The 17650-nt window shown below is 37.4% G+C and overlaps 3 protein-coding genes across 3 annotated transcripts; 1 reads left to right on the plus strand and 2 right to left on the minus strand.

Annotated features, from left to right (window-relative positions):
- The first annotated feature begins 1038 nt into the window (after window positions 1–1038).
- Window positions 1039–6526, plus strand: LOC141657022 (adenylyltransferase and sulfurtransferase MOCS3). Its single transcript, XM_074464130.1, has 11 exons — window positions 1039–1368; window positions 2356–2448; window positions 2604–2659; window positions 2786–2850; window positions 2986–3060; window positions 3159–3237; window positions 3696–3734; window positions 3851–3959; window positions 4364–4482; window positions 5389–5505; window positions 5920–6526. Exons 1-11 carry the CDS (start codon window positions 1119–1121, stop codon window positions 6301–6303), a joined length of 1386 nt encoding a protein of 461 aa, XP_074320231.1. The 5' UTR covers window positions 1039–1118; the 3' UTR covers window positions 6304–6526.
- Window positions 6527–6921: 395 nt separating this feature from the next.
- LOC141657023 (aspartate carbamoyltransferase, chloroplastic) lies at window positions 6922–11090 on the minus strand. Its single transcript, XM_074464131.1, has 6 exons — window positions 10909–11090; window positions 9723–10308; window positions 8640–8779; window positions 7862–8035; window positions 7363–7599; window positions 6922–7255 (listed from the first exon to the last, which is right to left on the minus strand). The coding sequence occupies exons 1-6, from the start codon at window positions 11026–11028 to the stop codon at window positions 7148–7150; spliced, it is 1365 nt and encodes a 454-aa protein (XP_074320232.1). The 5' UTR covers window positions 11029–11090; the 3' UTR covers window positions 6922–7147.
- Window positions 11091–13099: 2009 nt separating this feature from the next.
- On the minus strand, window positions 13100–17294 carry LOC141657024 (GDP-L-galactose phosphorylase 1-like). Its single transcript, XM_074464132.1, has 7 exons — window positions 16684–17294; window positions 15723–15844; window positions 15547–15606; window positions 15176–15418; window positions 14527–14712; window positions 14181–14429; window positions 13100–13658 (listed from the first exon to the last, which is right to left on the minus strand). The coding sequence occupies exons 1-7, from the start codon at window positions 16793–16795 to the stop codon at window positions 13311–13313; spliced, it is 1320 nt and encodes a 439-aa protein (XP_074320233.1). The 5' UTR covers window positions 16796–17294; the 3' UTR covers window positions 13100–13310.
- Between the last annotated feature and the right edge of the window lie 356 nt (window positions 17295–17650).

The raw sequence follows: 17650 nt of genomic DNA on the forward strand, positions 1-17650 counted from the left end.
AATGTAAAAACAATCGAAAACAACCGAATCATTCATTAATGTGTAAAATCATTACCTGATTGATTGATTGTGAAAGGAGGAAGAACCCTAAGTGAAGAGTTGCCCAATAAATTCATGACACACGAAATAAAAAGAGGGAAGAACGATTGATCGGAACCACGGCAGGGCTGCGTTCTAATCGTTGCAAGGAGGGTGGTCGACGGGCAGGGGCGAAGCCAGGATTTCAAGTTTGGGGTAGCGAATATATGAAATGGATTATTATATGGAAAAAGGAAAGTTGTGAAAAAAAATGTGTTACATACCGTATAGAAATTCAAAATACAAACGCTTTAATGAATGAGTGCTCCGGACTAACTTAATATTCTCATTTTATAATTTAACAACTTATGATAGTATACAAAAAAAGGCTTAACCATTACTCTCTCTGTCCCCGTGAATTGTTTACACTTACTTTATTTTGTGAGAGGGAAATAAAGCAAGTGTAAACTATTGACTGAGACGGAGGGTGTACTATGTAATTACTTAAAATTCATGTTATGAATTGACCAATTATCTTCATTTTATTTTTCATACAATTATGATAAAATGTGTGCATTATGTAGATACCAGGATTCGAACCCTGCTCTACTAATAATCTAACAGATCTCTTACCGCTGGAACACACAAGCTTTCATGCATATAACAAGCGGCGTGTTTTATTTATTTATTACAGTCATATTTGGGGTAGCCGCTTAAATACGCAAACAATATTTTTTTTTTCATTGGGGTAGCGGTTGCTACCCTTTGCTACTCATTGGATTCGCCCCTGTCGAAGGGGATGGCGTAGGGTGGTCGTCGGAGGTTGGTCGGGAAGATGAGATGGTCTGGGTTTGTTTTTGCTTATTTTTTATTTATTTTTTAAAATGAAGGGTACTGATGGAATAATAGGGTAAAATGTGCGGGAAACAGTAAAACGATGTGCGGGATTTAGCAAATACGATAATAACCGGTAAACCACCCGCCTTCAATTATATACCCCGTATCTAACTAACGGTTGACCCTTAAGTTAAAACCCTGAAAGTTCGACTACCGTAGGGTTTTTCCCCCAAATAATCCTCTCTCTCAAACTGCAGGCAAAAATGGCGTCGAATGGCATAAACCCTAATCAAATCCACCATGAAATCGAAACCTTGAAATCTCAAAAACAAGAAATTGAAGCTCGAATTTCACTTCTCCAATCTCAATTACAACAACAAGGTTCATCTTGTAGCAATGAATCTTGTCCTCCAATCTCCGCCGTTCAATCTAATCACACCAATCATTCTCTGCCTTCCGATGCTATTTATCGTTATAGTCGGCATCTTTTGCTCCCTGCTTTCGGCGTCCGAGGTTTTCCCCAATTAATTCCGTTTAATTTTTTTTTTGAATTTTTTTTTGTGTTTAGTTGATTTGATGTTTAAGAATTGGATTTTTGACGTTTAAGTATGGTAATTACTTAATTGGTTGAGTTGAGAAAAGATGAGTATTTTTTGATGATTTGTGGTATTTTGTTTGGATTAAAGCTTACAATTAGCCTCGAAAACGCCAATGAATGCTATCTGGTTCATTTAATGACAATATACGGATTCTGTTATAGGCAAAATACGGTCTTAAGCTAGAGTAACTCAGTTTTGGTCAATTTCTGAGCTATTTTCGTTTTAGTAAAGCTGTATTCAGTGTAGTTTGAGGCTTGATTAGTATTTCGATGGATTTGAGATGGATATTCAGTTACACCAGCTATGTGTGTCGGTACAAAGATAGAAAATCACACTTTCCCATCGATGTTCGATTATTATTGAGGGGGTTTAATGGTGTTAAGTCTGTGGGGCATAATTTAATCTGGTTATAAAAAAGGATAGTGTATCCGAGCTCAGTTTAATTCTGTTGCATACTCGCATTCAGTTCAGTTTAGGTAACTCTTTCTCGATAACAAGAGTGACACGGCCAGTGAAATACTCCCTCCATTTCACAAAGATATTGGTCATTGCGATAAATTGGGGCGTTGCTGCCTTATACTGGTCAATGTAAGCTTCAAATCCACGATTTGGTAGCAATATGATATTGGTCATTGCGATAAATTGGGGCGCTACTGCCTTATACTGGTCAATGTAAGCTTCAAAATCTACGATTTGGTAGCAATATGGTATTGTGACCCGAGTCTCAAACCGCGATCATTGCCAAGTGCTGTTTTTCTCATTTATTTAAATAAGGGGATAATTTTTTTTAGTGTTGCTCAGCTTCATTCCTCATATTCTTTATTTTTTTTTTTTTTTTTTTTTTTGCAAAAAGTGAGAAGATTATATTTCTGCTTCTGAATCACTAGCTGCACTTCTGTAGGGCAGTCAAATCTGTTGAATTCATCGATTTTGGTCGTGGGAGCTGGAGGTTTGGGGTCACCTGCATTATTATACCTTGCAGCATGTGGAGTCGGTAAGTCTATTATTCATCAGAAACTCTACTGAATGGAAATTTTCTCTTGCACAGCACTTTATGTGCTTAAAGATGTTTGTCGTATGTCATGCAATTACCTTTAAAGAAAGATCAAATTGCCATAGTAACTTACATATTCTTTGGATTGCCTTCAGGTCGAATAGGTATTGTCGATCATGATGTGGTGGAGCTAAATAATATGCATAGACAGGTTGGGTGTTTAATCCTGTTTCTTTTGACCAGTTGTCATTCCTTTGGTTTATAGTTTTTTACAACTGGCCTTTATTATACTTCAAAGTTAAAAGTTTTGGATTCATGTAAATTGGTCTGATCTCAGGTCATCCATACTGAAGCTTATATTGGCAAATCCAAAGTAGAATCTGCTGCTGCTGCTTGTCGCTCGTTCGTAAATCTCTTTTCAGTCTTGTTATATAATTGGATGTCATTTTTTGCAGAATATTCTTTCTTGTTAGTGGATTTTTTATCATCAGCTTGTTCCCTAATCATTTTTTTGGCTAACATTGATGTTTATTTCAGAATCAACTCCACAATAGAGATAGTTGAATACAGGGAAGCATTACGAACATCAAATGCCTTGGAAATATTCAGCAAGTATCCAACCATGCCAAGTTTTATACAATTAGTCTATGTTCATTGTTTTTCGTCAGTTTTGTGTATAGATGGAAATTCCTTAATGGACTCTTTTCCAGATATGATTTGATAATTGATGCAACCGACAATGTCCCAAGTCGATACATGATCAACGATTGTTGTGTTGTCTTAAAAAAGGTAGTGCTGCTTTTTTAATTATGATTTTTGCAAAGTATGTGGTATTCTATGAAATGATAGCTCCCCATTAGAAGATTATGTTGCTTGCATCTCCTACTCAAGAAGCCTAAAATTGAAGTAAAACAAGTAAAGGTGAATATTGTGCTGGAGAGTGGAGACAAAAGTTACATTATATTCATAAATTAAATTGAATTTATGAGAAATTGGGATGTATTTGTCGGGATTAATTGAGATTATTAGAACTTTCACACGCTACTTATTTTGTCAATTTATAAGATACTTATTAGGTCCGTAATATTTTGGTAGTATAGCTTATCAAGTTCTAGTGACGTATTATTGTCTACTCGTGTGGGGGTGCGGGTGCGGGTGCGGGTACGGGTACGGGTACGTGTGCGTGTTCTTTGCCTTGCATTCCCTTACTCCTGCTGATTCACTCTTGCATTTTTTTGCTCGTGTAGCCACTTGTATCAGGTGCGGCACTAGGATTTGAAGGACAGGTATGGTCCTCTAATTATGATCATTGATTCATTTCACTTGTGACTCACTTAAGCTATCAGAGGTTGCTAGACTTCAGCGAGCAATGGCTTTCTTACCCGGTGTAATGTCTTCACAGCTAACTATATACAATTACAAAGGTGGCCCGTGCTATAGATGCCTATTTCCTACACCCCCACCAATGACAGCATGCCAAAGATGTTCAGACAGCGGTGTTCTGGGAGTAGGTTAGTTGATGAAATTGTGCAGTAACATGCACATCATGTTTACCTTAATGTTAGTTGAGCTTTGCAAGTAGTTCAAGAGTCTAGACACTAGTCCATGGAATTGTATGTAGCTTTTATTCTTAAATTACTAATGCTGACAATAATAAAAAAATGAGAGCACCAAGGAATTGCTGAATAAAAATACCCTGCCCGGCTGAAGCATTATCTTGCTTCTAGACATGTTTTTCAGATTTTGGCGTATTGGTGATCTAATTACTGTCTATGTACATGATTATGAGATATGGATTCTATAATCTAGTTAAGAGTCCTTACTGTGCACATCAATATATTTTGGTCATTATTTTCAAGCCAGTGCTTATACATAGGTAGTTTTATCTGATATTTTGATCCTTTGTTATTTTCAGTTCCTGGTGTTATTGGGACCTTGCAAGCCCTAGAGGCTATAAAGATAGCGAGCGTTGTTGGTGACCCACTTTCTGGTCGAATGCTTATATTTGATGCTTTGTCCGGAAGGATTCGTGTGGTAAAACTTTTCACTTTCTCTTTTACAGTATGTGCTATCTAGAATTTGTGCATCTTCAGTATTTCTTTCCAATATTTGATCTGGAAATTGCCTTTTATTCCAAGTCTTGTTTCATCATTAGTAAAGTTTATATGCTACAGAAACTTTAGGTTCGTGCTTTTGACTTTGGCTCCTGAATCCGCAATTTTTTTTTGTGGTGTTCGACATTTTTTTTAGAGTCAAGACAAGCAAATGATTTGTTTGCATTCACACAAATTGAAATATTGGAATTTCTATGGAATTGATTTACGAAATTCGTATAGAGTTTGTTTGCCAAGACACAAGACCTTGATGATTCGTCAATGTACACAAAGCAATCAGACTATTATCTAAGGGGTCGTTTGGTTGCATATATGAATTTGCATTGTCTAGGAAGTCATAAAACACGTGAATTTGGAATTCATGTGAATTGCAAAAAAAAATGTTTGGTTGCCATGGAGGAAGTGCAATTCATGTAGGCATTCTAACTTACCTAGGGGGGCCTAGGTAAGCAACTTCCTCCATTGTGGAGGAATTAGAATTTATGGGAACTTCCAATTCATGTGAATTGGGGTAACCAAACAACATACCTATTTTCCAATTCACATGAATTTAAGTTCCTGCATTGTTTAGTGGGTAACCAAACGACCCCTAAGTGTGCTTTTATTAATTAACATTAGTGATACGAAACTTCGTGTTAAAACCTTTTTGTATCACTCACAACATGTTAATATCAAACCTTGCCCCCACTTAACGTGCAGTCTGCAGCAAATGATTTAAGTGAAGTAGTAATAGTCTCAACTCTCAACTCTCAAGTAGATTAGCTTCTCTTCTCCATTTGCTTAAGATGATCTTTGGGTTTATTTAAAATTAGATTTTCTTTTGAAGGTCAAATTAAGGGAACAGTCGCCGCAATGCAAAGTTTGTGGAGAAGAAGCTTCATTTACCCCTGAAGAGTTCAAAGAATTCGACTATGAGAAGTTCACTCAGTCTTCCTTGTCTACTGTAAGATGCTTTTCTCTACCAACTTACCAAGTTATACTTCGATCTTGAATTTGCATCTTCTTCTAGTATTTTCGCTACTGAATACTCCTAAAGCCATGTTTTTTGGATCGATAAAATGGCTTGCCTTTTACAAGAACCTTTTAATGATATATTCCCTCATTTACTGGGTCAAAGTGAGAAAGACCTTTAATATGCATTGGAATCATATGCATCTTTCTTACAGTGTTCCATGTTGATACAAACACGATAAACTTTACACTAAATATGGCTTCGTCCAATTAACTAGAATCTTCAGACAGGCATAAATAGCATCAGATGAAAATTAATAACCTGGTTCATCTAAGCAAGTGAATGATAGGCATAAATACTACTCGTATTTATCAGATTAGAATCAACAATATTCGGTTTGTGCAGGCCCCGCCAAAGCTGGAGCTTATACCTGAAGATTCAAGAATAAGCTGCAAGGAGTACAATGAGAAAGTTACAAATGGAGAGGCGCATGTTTTAATCGATGTTCGACCACCCCATCATTATGACATAATTGCACTACCAAATTCTTTAAATATCCCACTCTCAAGCTTGGAATCCCGAATAACAGAGATTTCAGCTGCCCTAAAGGAAGAGGAAGCACGTAAAGGCGTTTCACATGCTCAACTTTATACTGTTTGTAGACGAGGTAATGACTCTCAAAGAGCTGTCCAGGCACTGCATGACATGGGTTTCACCTTCGCCAAGGACATCGTTGGGGGAATAACTTCTTGGGCACAGGAAGTAGATCCTAACTTTCCTGCTTATTGATGGATTGGATTGTTTTTCTTCACTTCATGTAGTGACCGGTCTTTAGCTTTTGTACAATACATATTGCAAGTTAGATGGAAAGCCTTTTTTATGGGCTGTAAACTTAATGTTCTTGGGCAAGATTAACACTATTTTGCAATTTTGTAGTCGTGTAAAATATACTCGTATCTATTTTGACCTGTTTCTTATTTAAAACAAATGTCCTAGACAACTTGTTGCAAAATTTGGTATCTATTTGACTTGTTTCTTGTTAAAATGGATATATCCGTCTTAAACAAGAATGTGTGGCAGAAAAATAACTTATTTTCATACGAGTACTTATACGAGTTTTGTCCCGTATCAACAACCTAAGGGTGAGATTATCAGTAAGACTCTCCCAAGTCTTAAGACTTTGCCACATCAGCTTTCCAGTAACTTTTATTATTTTTTTATTGTTCAGACTCACCTAAGACTCTACTTTTCCACTTTACTCCTTTTTTTTCACAAAAAAGAAATGACATGTGGCATTCAATGAGAATTTCAGATGCAACGGAATGGCTGATGGCTGAACCTTAAAACAAATGTCTCTTTTGGGACACATAAAACACACTGATCTTGCATTAGGAATATCAATTCGTCAATTATGTCGAAAAAGGAGATTTAATGAGAATTTCAGATGCTAAAACAACTCTACTATATATCCAGAAAGGCAACTATCGCCCATAACTTTCAAAGAAATCAAAATTTCGAGCTCTACGCAAAATGTGCAACTCCAGAACAAGCATGGAAACAAGCCATGCTAATTATTTTCTCTAATTGACAAAATCTCGAAAGCCTTCCAAAGTTCCCCAAGTCATTACGGTCTCTACCAGCCAAGAAGCAAAAGCTTGAGAAGAGCCATACGGATGTAAAGACCATTCTTGGCTTGTCTAAAGTAAGCAGCTCTTGGATCATCATCTACATCTACTGTTATCTGCATTAACACGGAAAAGGGCATTTGGATCAGAAACCGAGAGATGCTAAATTCTATATGAGACGGTCCTACATGTAAGTAAACAGTAAAAGTTGTCATAGTCAAACCTCGTCCAGCCGTGGCAAAGGGTGCATGACCTTCGCATGCTTCGGCATGACATTCAACACCTCTTGATCTACTATGTATTTTCCTCTAGCTGCTTCATAAAGGTCAACCCTTTCTCCAAACCTTTCTCGCTGGATACGAGTTTGATACACTATGTCACATTTGGAAGCTACTTCCTTCAGATCGGCACTTTCTTCCCATTTAACATTCATTGATGTCAGGTAATCCTTTATGTCATCCTGAAGAAGATTTACGGCGCAAAATTAACAAACTTGGCCACTAAATACAATTTCCCATGATTCTCAGCGGCATAGATAACATCAAGCACAAATGACGAGATAAGGAGGTCAAATATACGCAACCTTACCCCATTTGTTACACAAAGAAACTGTTGTTTAAGTTTATTACATCACAATGCATAACAAAAGAATAGTATCTTCGGATTCTTGAAATGGATATGGTAAAAACAAAAAAAGAAAAGTTGTACGTTAATCTACATACCTTCATTCTCACCACTTCAGGCGCAACAAAATAAATCTTGACATCATTATACTTGGCAAGCAGATACGCTAGTGATCGAACAGTCCTCCCGTTGGCAAGATCACCAACCAAGGCAACGGTTATGCCATCAAGCTTCCCTATCTCTCTTTCAATAGTATACACATCTAAAAGAGCCTATGTTGACAGAAGAAACGGTCAGAGCATATACTTAACGATGCTTAGCATCATGCAACAAGTAATTAAAATACGCACTTATGCGCTAGATAACATAAGAAACACAGCTGACAACACAGCCCTAAAAGCATTCAAATGAAATTGTGATTAGCGTACTTCTTAAGAGTTAAGAAGGAATTACGATGTTATTATGTTTAGGAAGGGCACAATAACATGAGCCATGCATTTACCACTACTACAACAACATTATCAGAGTGCCTCAAGGGATCCCATCAACATTATCAATGATGGGGTAAGGAATCGAATGGAAGCTTATCCTTGTGTTTTTAACACACAACAGTTGTTTCTAGATGACCCATATTGAGTGCATTCAATGACGGCTACTTCACAATAAAAGGTTCAGCTAAGTGACTGCTTAATATCATCATACTCAAGATCCAAAGATAGGGAGTCATTGGCTCCATCGGAGACGGAAATTACGTGAGTCACCTACTGTGAGCAGTGAGCAAATTTATCATATGTTTTAATTACCAATTGCCACAATACACACTAGTCTACCCGATCCATTTTGAAGTTTATAGAATAACTACAGCAAAGTAATAACCTGAGATGGATGCTGTCCTGGACCATCTCCTGCATTTATAACAGGAATTCCTGCTGTTGCTGCTGCTCTTTTAGCAGCACCACTTTCAAAATGCCGCATCACAATTATATCTGAGTATCCTTCAACTGTTCTGATTGAGTCTGCAATTGCAAGCTACATATTTCAAACTATCCCGTAAAACTCTGAATACCAGGTCTCCAGAGTTATAGACATAGTTATGGGAGGGACTACTCAATTCAATGGGGAAAAAAGCAATAACCAAGGTTAAGCAAATGGCAAAGCAAAGGTTAAGAGTTTTGAAAGAGCTCGTGAACAGAAACATCAACAACCAGATGTACAAATAATGTATTGAAATATGCTTTGGTAAACTAAGCCTTATTTTGCATGTAGTCATACGACAACTAAGGGTTATAGGATCCATAACGACACGAGTGGAGTAACTCAATTATCTTACATTTGAATAACAGACAGAACATCATAATCACCTGTGGTATTCACTATCTCTATTCCATCATCACACTACAACACCGAGAAACCAATTATACCAATCTCATTACTGATTATATATACTTAACCAGCTGAAATTCTTCCTAGGTGAAAACTGAAAACTAAAGTCAGGTTTTGGCACTTCCATCCTGTCTAACAGAATCAAGCGTGAGAGTCAGCGCTTCAGAACACACCATCTAATCCAAGCTACTCAATGATTAGGCAGTGAGCATATCTGAACTACTGTCGGCTTTACCACAAATGAGCCAAAACTTTTGTTTCCCTGCTCTCAAATCTCAATAATAAATAGATAAAACTTTCCTAGCATTATAGCACACGACCACCATATTATACCCAATAAAGATCAAATGATTCCTACACTTTGCATGCTTATCTACTTACCATCAAACTTTCTCCTGTTAAACAGCAAACCAATTTGAAAAATTAAGAAACTAATAACAATTCCACATTTTAGACATACAATTCAACCCTTTTTTCTTGGGTAAACTCAAACATAAAATTCAAATGTGATATCAGAAGGAAAAATAAAAACTCAAACCAAAAACAAAAATGAAACAAGATTTTGCAAACAATTACCCTCAAGTGTCTCTCCTTTGGCTGCAGATGAGAATTCCCTAGCGTTTTCTGTGGTCAAGACCTCCCCACCTAACCGTTTCATAGCAGACTCAAATGAAAGTCGTGTCCTGGTAGAAGGCTCATAAAACAAAGTGGCCATTAAGTACCCTTTTAAAATCTCACTCCCCGGTGAACCTTTCTCGACCTTCTCCATCTGCTTAGCAACTTCAAAAATAGCACTAAGAGTCTCCCTGTCAAACTGTTGAGCTTCGATAATATCTTCAAGATGGAATTTCTGGCCCACTGAGAAAGAACTCGAGTTTTTTGTGCCCACTACATGGCAAGGAACTCCAACCTTGCGCAAAGCATTGCCATTTGATTCACATCTCAATGGTTTCGCACTAAATGAAAACCCTAATGAATTAGGGTTGCTAATGGAGCTAATTCGAGTGAAATTCACTAATTTTCTACTAAACAACTCCGGACAGCCACTCATAACACCCTTCTGAGCCCTCGCCACATTAGCACCCAATGCACCATTTCCTGAATACATGTTGATTGATGATGAAACCGCCATGGCAACAATGAAATCCAACCTATTTACTCCCTAAAACACATCCAAAACCCCACAACTTACATTAGGAACAGGCAAAGATTAATCCTTTACATCACACAAAGCCGAAATTCACAATGCCACTAATAAACCTGAATGTTCAATCTCAAACAAACAGAAAAATCAAACTTTTAAGTAGCATCACATAATTACCACAACAATCAAATTAAATAAAAATGGATTTTTCAGAGCATTCTAACAAAAATTTACAGTTTTACTTTCAGCTAAATATCAAAGACACACCATTTTCCTTTGACGTACTCCCTCCGTACCAATCATTTATTTACCTTCGATTAAATAACCCATCACAAAGAATAAAAAGGATAAACAAATGAATGGGACAATTTATACTTGGTTTCGATAGAACCCGAACAATTTATACTCTTATAGAACATGTGGCATAACCCACACAAACGATTTTAACCTTTGACGTAATCATTTCCCTTTATATATTCATTTACACATTTCTAACCAAACCAAAATCTATAAAATGTGTTAAATTGTGCACAATCGATAAAATAACAAAAAAATATAAAAGATGTAAACTTTATTGAATATAAAATAAAAACCCAGAAAAATTCAAATGAGATATACCTGAAAGAAGGTTTGAAACGGTGTCGTTTCAAGGAAGACAGGAAGAGAAGAAGTGGGAGGCTTGAAGATGAAGAGGGGTTTTGTGTGGGGTTTAGTTTTGTAAGATTTTTTATATTTCATTTTGTTAAGTTTGGAAACTTTAGTTTACTTAATTAGTGATTTGAAATGGATTTGGAGGGGTTTAAGGATGGATTAATTATGGAACATTCAGCTCATTTTAGGTGTAAAAGATATGATAATGATAGATCGGGTATCAAATCAAAGAAGGGAATTAGGAAAAAAATACAAAGTCAAAGTTAAAGTAAAAGTCAGAGTTAGAGTAACAAGTTTTAACTAATACATAAATACAAAGTCAAAAAATAAACATAAAAAAAATTATTCCTCAAGGTATCAGGAATCGGGTTTCTGACTAATTCCATCCTGGTTTGATTTCTGATTTCAAATCGATCTTTATTCGAACCAAACATCACCTTAGGTCTTAGGCCCTGTTCTTTTAGACTTAATTTCAACTCATTTTCGTTCGATTCGAATTTATCCAGATTCGATTCAAATTCATTCGATTCGATTCGATTGATTTTTCTTCACAAATTAAGGTCTTATTCTTTCTGCCTTATTTTCAGCTAATTTCAGTTCAGTTAAGCTCTATTAACTTCAATCCAGTTCAGACCGTTCAACTCCATTAAGTTCTGTTCAGTTCAGACGTTCAGCTCTTTGTTTCAGTTTAGTTCAGTTCATTTCTAAAAGCTCCATTAAGTTTAGTCAGTTCAGACGGTTTCGATCCAAAAGAACAAGACCTTAATCTAGTGATTAAAATAAATGACTTGTCCAGGATAGGCTGAGTTCTATTTTGAGATTAATTATCAAATTGAGCTGGCACATGCCATTTTTTTTTCTATCTTCGGTCTAATTCGGTTTGGTACGATTTTGGACCGATGCTCATCCCTAATATTATAAATATTTTAGTTTAAATGTGTTAAAAGGATAATGTTTCCACCAATAGTGAGATAAAGTAATATATTTATAGTTGTCACTTGTCAGTAAGGTGAAATCCACAAATAACACTATACCTCCAGTGGTACAATAGAATCATACAACCAAGTTATATCTTATCGAGCTTATGTGTAATTTTTTTGAGCTTTCTTAAAGTTAATTTTTTTTATGTTTACATAGCTCGGGTTCTAAAGCATACAACTGGGTACAACTGGTTGTATGATCTATTAACTGAAATTCCGAGTTAAATTCTCAAGAAATCTATGTTCAAGTCTCTCCAAGAATATTTATGGACTAAGTGTCTGAGTCTATGCCTTCTAGACTTCGAGTCTGTAAATCTCAGGTGGTTTACCTGCTATCACGTATATCTGAGGATTTACCCAGTCAGTAGGTCTCCCTTGTGACGGCTCGGATATTACGACGGGTATTTTGTGAGTGGAAATGGGTAGAGGGGACAAGGTGAGCACCCACCCCATGTGCTCCTCTCACCCCTATGGGTTTTTTGTGAGACAATATGGTACCCGTCACAAGTTTGTGACGGATACCCTCCGTCATAAGGGAGAATTTGTGTTACCCAGTACACACTAAAAATAGCGGCTAAGGGTTTTTCTCCACCCCAAAAAAAAAATTACAGTTAACTTGTTATATGGAGTACTCTTATTCAAACAAAATGTACTTCTCTAGACCTCCGTTAAAGTTGAACTTCATCCTATGTTTGAACAAGTTCTCATTTTGGATGCAAGATTATTTTGCAAAAATAAATGATTTTTTTTTTTTTTTGCGAGACATATCGAAAACAAGAAAATATTGTAAAGTAGAGGTGATCATGGGCCGGACCCAAGCATTAAAATAAGCCCAAGGGTGCAGGTCGGGCCATATGAAATCAAGGCCCAAGCCCAAATAAAAATTGGGCTGGGCCATGTTGGGCTAGCAGGCCTGAGCCATATAGCTCTATTGTAAAGGCTTAATTTGTTTGATAACTAACAAACCAAACATGTTTCCCAAAAAAAATGCCAAATTTGTCACAGTATGATGGCCCAATGGCAGACTTTTAAAAACAAAGCCAAGCACGCGGACCTAATAGTCATCGAGCTTGACACACGCAAAAATAGGAGTATAAACACAAAGCAAATACAATAGACCACGAGGCGTGCCATGGCTCTGCCTCGTTCCACCCTTTCGCAAACATAAATCATGTATAGAACACAGAAAAGACATCCATAAATATAGTACCAACTGTTTAAATATCAATATACTAACAAGTGTCTCCAGGCAAGTACTAATATCACATTAGCCCGAGGCAACCCAAATACTGATAGCAATTAGCAAATTATATGTTCTTTTCCATTTTTTTTAAACAAGCAGGCAGCTTTAACTTCTACTTGGAAGACGACTCGTCATGCTTGTACCCGTCACTGACGAACCAAACATTCATGGTGTCCATTCATGACCGAGGAACCTTTTTTGACCCCTCTAACTGGGAGCGGTTTCAGTTCCGCCTCTTTAGGAAGCATTTCTGATACATCTTCATCTATGCAACAAGTAATGGCTTCGAAAACCATTGCTTTCACTTCTTCAAACCTTGCTTCAGAAAGAGAGACCTCAGCAAGGAGCTTCCAAGCATTCTCCTCCGATGCTTCCTCAAAGTCCTTTTTCCTCTTCAATACCATATGTCCACTTATCTCCCACACTGCTGGATTCACTTGGGTGTCTAGAAGCTCAGCGCTTACCTCGCCTAAGGCTTGTTTTTCAGCGTAACACTGGAAAAAAACGGCAGAGAGCGCATGTCAGTAGTCAAACACATGAAAGAGATGAGACACTAGAGTAATTCGGCAGAACTATCGGCAAGCTAATTAATTTCACCTCCACTTGTGTGGTCATACTAGTGTGAACTGTGAAGCATACAATAGACGGTCAAGAATGTGGGTGTGGATTATGTACCCGACCTACTTATCAATCCGATACTTTTCCTAAAATAGGCAACAAAAGGAGGCTCGCATGACAAAGATGGAGTAGTTTCTTAAGCATTTAGTTTGCTTTTAAATAATTCCAAGCTTTAGTCTCAAAGACCTCCGAATTTCACATTTTCACATAAAATAGAAACTATATAAATTTCAAAATGGTTTAGAATCGTTTTCAATACACATCCCTGAACCCTGCGTCCTCAACTCTATCATCAACCCTAGAAAAAGCCCCCGCATATCAAGAAAACCAAGATATGGCAAATACGAGTCTAAGTAAAAATAGCTGCCAAGAAAAGAGTGGAAGAATGATAACAGCACCTGAGGGAGGAGGAAAATCCGCTTTCCAGAGTCGGCAATGAGGACATTATAAGGAATGTTAGTGTCTTGGAGGAAAATGCACGAGTCCGAGACAACCTTGGCTAAATCTTCCAAAGAATTCCCACCCTCGAAGACAAGACCCCTGACTGGATACTGCACGAGTTCAGATATCTTCACCCCGTGAGTAGTAGTAGTGAGTTTCTTGGTAGGAGCCTTCTCGATGGGAAATGGTGTAGCCAAGTAGTAAGCCTGTTAATGAAAAAACATAAATTATTTAGTTGATCTTTGAGATAGATTTCATCAGCCAAAGCATTAACAGAATTCAAACAAGGGAACTAAAAATTACCTGGAAATGGAGATGGTTGATGGTAGCAAATGCACCCAAGCTGTTGTACCCAAGTCGGAAATATGGACTTCCAGCTTCTACAGCCATGTAAAGAGCAAGTAAGAAGCTCTCATGGTCAATCCTTTGAGGCAAGCATTCGAAAATGCGTGGAATCAGGAGCACATGTCCATATTCAATAGGACTGACCTGTTAAATGAAATATAAAACCAAAGATTAGTCTTATACCATCTGTGTCTACAAGTCAAAAACTTGCTTTGTGCTGCTCGAGAACGTATAGTGCTACGACTTAAAAGTTACCCTTCATACCCTGCATACCCATGTCCACCATCGGCACTTCATTTTAAGCCAAAAACACGAGGATTTTTCATAAAGTAGTACAGTCTGACACTTAAACACACCCAAGTCAGATGCTTTGAAACAAGATTGGGTAGCATATATGTGACCGACTAACAATGTGGTGTAAATGAAGTTGAGTAAATATGCAAGGTGACACAAAAAAAAAAAAAAAAAAGACTCGGAGTAGGAAGTTTACTCCTGGACACCTACAAGAAAAGCAAACCAGGAAGTTTCCTCAATAGAGGGAATAGCAAATATGAACATGCATACGAGACCAGCCTCGTAAGACAGATAATGAAGAAAAGAAAATTACATTGATGGCAACAACACTTGGAGAATTTTCCATGTAAATGGGAGCACTAGGGATGAATTGAACTTCACCATCCTCGCTTGCTTCAAACTGGAATAGCACCTCTTCCTGCCCAACTTTGGTGAAGTTGAATTTGTTACCATCAAAAGGCTGCAGGACCTTGTCAACTTGGAACTCAGTTGGCCTTTTCTTCAGATGGCGGCCCTCATTGAGCTGAGCAATAAATCCATAATTTCCAGGTATCACCTATTGGGAACCACAAGCATATATTAGTACGACATATAACGGACTTTTCCTTGGACAAACCTCTCTCAAACCTGAACTATTCAAGGTATGAAAGAAGAAATAATAAAACAGCAAAAGCGAATAGATACCTTAGTCTCACAGGCAGTGACATCATAGCGGAAGAGACCCTTTTCCATCCTATCCTCCCACTGTCGTAACAGAATTCTTATATAAGATGATTTCCAAAGCTTCATTCATATATAATGCAAAGCATATCCGCGCTTTGTTCATTTTTCCCAAAAAATAAGAATAGAGAAACAATTACCTCCCCAAGCAGAAGTGAGTCGAGAAATGCAACAGGGAGGTCTCTGGCACCAGGGGAAACATCAGTCTTCTCAGGAGCTATCTTGTTCACTTTCTTGTACGCATACAACGGGAGTTTTGCTCCTATACAAAGTTTAAAAATTTATGACAGGAAGTCAAGGGGCCATCCTAAATTTGAAGTAGCAAAAGAGCACCTATGACATAACTAAGATCAAACTTTACTTTCACCAAGGAATCATAAAACAATGTGTGGTGGTTGTTGCTGCAACGTTCACTCGAGCTAAACATGCACCCATTGATAACTACTAAAGACTCAATCTTTCTTTCTCTTCAAATAATTTCTCTTCAACCAGTTCTATATAAACTTATACTCCTTCCGTACTAATCATTTGTTTACCTTTTTTATTCTTTGTAAGCGGCGTTTTAATCAAAGATACAAATGATTGGGATGAAGGGAGTGTAAAAAGACGACACAACACCAGTTCAATAAAAGGGAAAGGTAATCTGAACCTTCAACACCAGTCTCTACCACTATAGCAACACACCATTGCCTTTTGCCTATATTCTGAACTTCACAGCATACAGTTGCCTCTCCTATTCTTACTAAACTTTTCTATCTAATATCATCAAAACCCGACCCGGCCTTAACAAACAATTCTTTCAAGACAACACCAAACCAAAACATCCACCATAAAGCCTACCTTTCTTAATCTTAAATCCAAACATCAGCACATTATTTAACCACATAAACTAAAATAACCAAAAAACATAAAAAAATTACCCCCTCCCCCCCCCCAATCAAGTCGTTACCTTTTTTTTCTTTTTTATAATATTTTAATCAAAGATAAACAAATAAGGAGTAACTCCACAACAAATAATACAGAGTACGTCAAAAAATGCCATATATTCAAAGGACAAATATAAACCATGCAAAAACATAATACGGAGTAACAAACTCGTACCTTTGATGCAACATTCCCTCAGACAATTCCGACCACACCCACCAACTGCAACCTCGCCGTCATCCTTCTGATAATTCGATACAATCGTCGGAACCCTCTTAATCCTCAACATAATTAAACCTCCTAAATCAACAACTATACACAAAAATCACCTAATACTATACTTAAACCCGTAAATTACGCAACGAAACCACCACCAGCAAGGAATAAGAGATCGGAAGGGCTCCCGCCTTCAGAGGGCAAGGCGCCGCGACCGCCGTGCGAGGTGGGGTTGTTACTAATCAGAAGACAGTCTTTGTAATAACTCTTGAAACGAAGCGTTTCATGTGAATTGGTTGACACCCCAGATTTTCGTGGTATAGCCGTGATGTCTTCAACTTTTTTTACCTGGGATTTTAACCCTTTGATTTAGAACATTAAAAATTGGTTGATTAATTGAAATTGGGTTTTTTTGGGGATTTTTGATTAGGGTTTGAGGGGTGTGGATTTATTGAATTGATGAGAGGATGAGGGGAAGATGATGGAGTAAATATAGGGAAGATGGAAGAAGAAAGATTTATGTATGTGGTTGTGGTTTTGCCATGAAAGTTGTTTGTTTGTGTTGTGGAGAAGACAAAATCTCATTGAAGACGGGCACTATCCGTCACAAGTTGAAGACGGATAGTCTTTCCTCTCAAGAAGATCTGTGGCGATATGTATGAGTCCATTTTCCTCCCACTACAACCCACTTCGCTTTATCAACTTTATTGTGAGAGTCTTGTTTGTGACGGATATTGTCCGTCACAAGCAAGACGCTTTGTGTGGAGAAATGGAGGGAGGAGAGTTTGTTTTGGTTTATGATTGTGAAATTGTGGTTGAACAAGTGGGAATGGGGGCTAGCGTTCTAGCAATACTCCGAGTAGGTTTGTAGAGTTCTCGGAATCAGTTCGGTTTGAATTTGGGTTAAATTTGATTAAAATAGATTTCT

This window comes from Silene latifolia, chromosome 5, assembly GCF_048544455.1.
Source record: "Silene latifolia isolate original U9 population chromosome 5, ASM4854445v1, whole genome shotgun sequence".
Lineage (NCBI taxonomy): Eukaryota > Viridiplantae > Streptophyta > Magnoliopsida > Caryophyllales > Caryophyllaceae > Silene > Silene latifolia.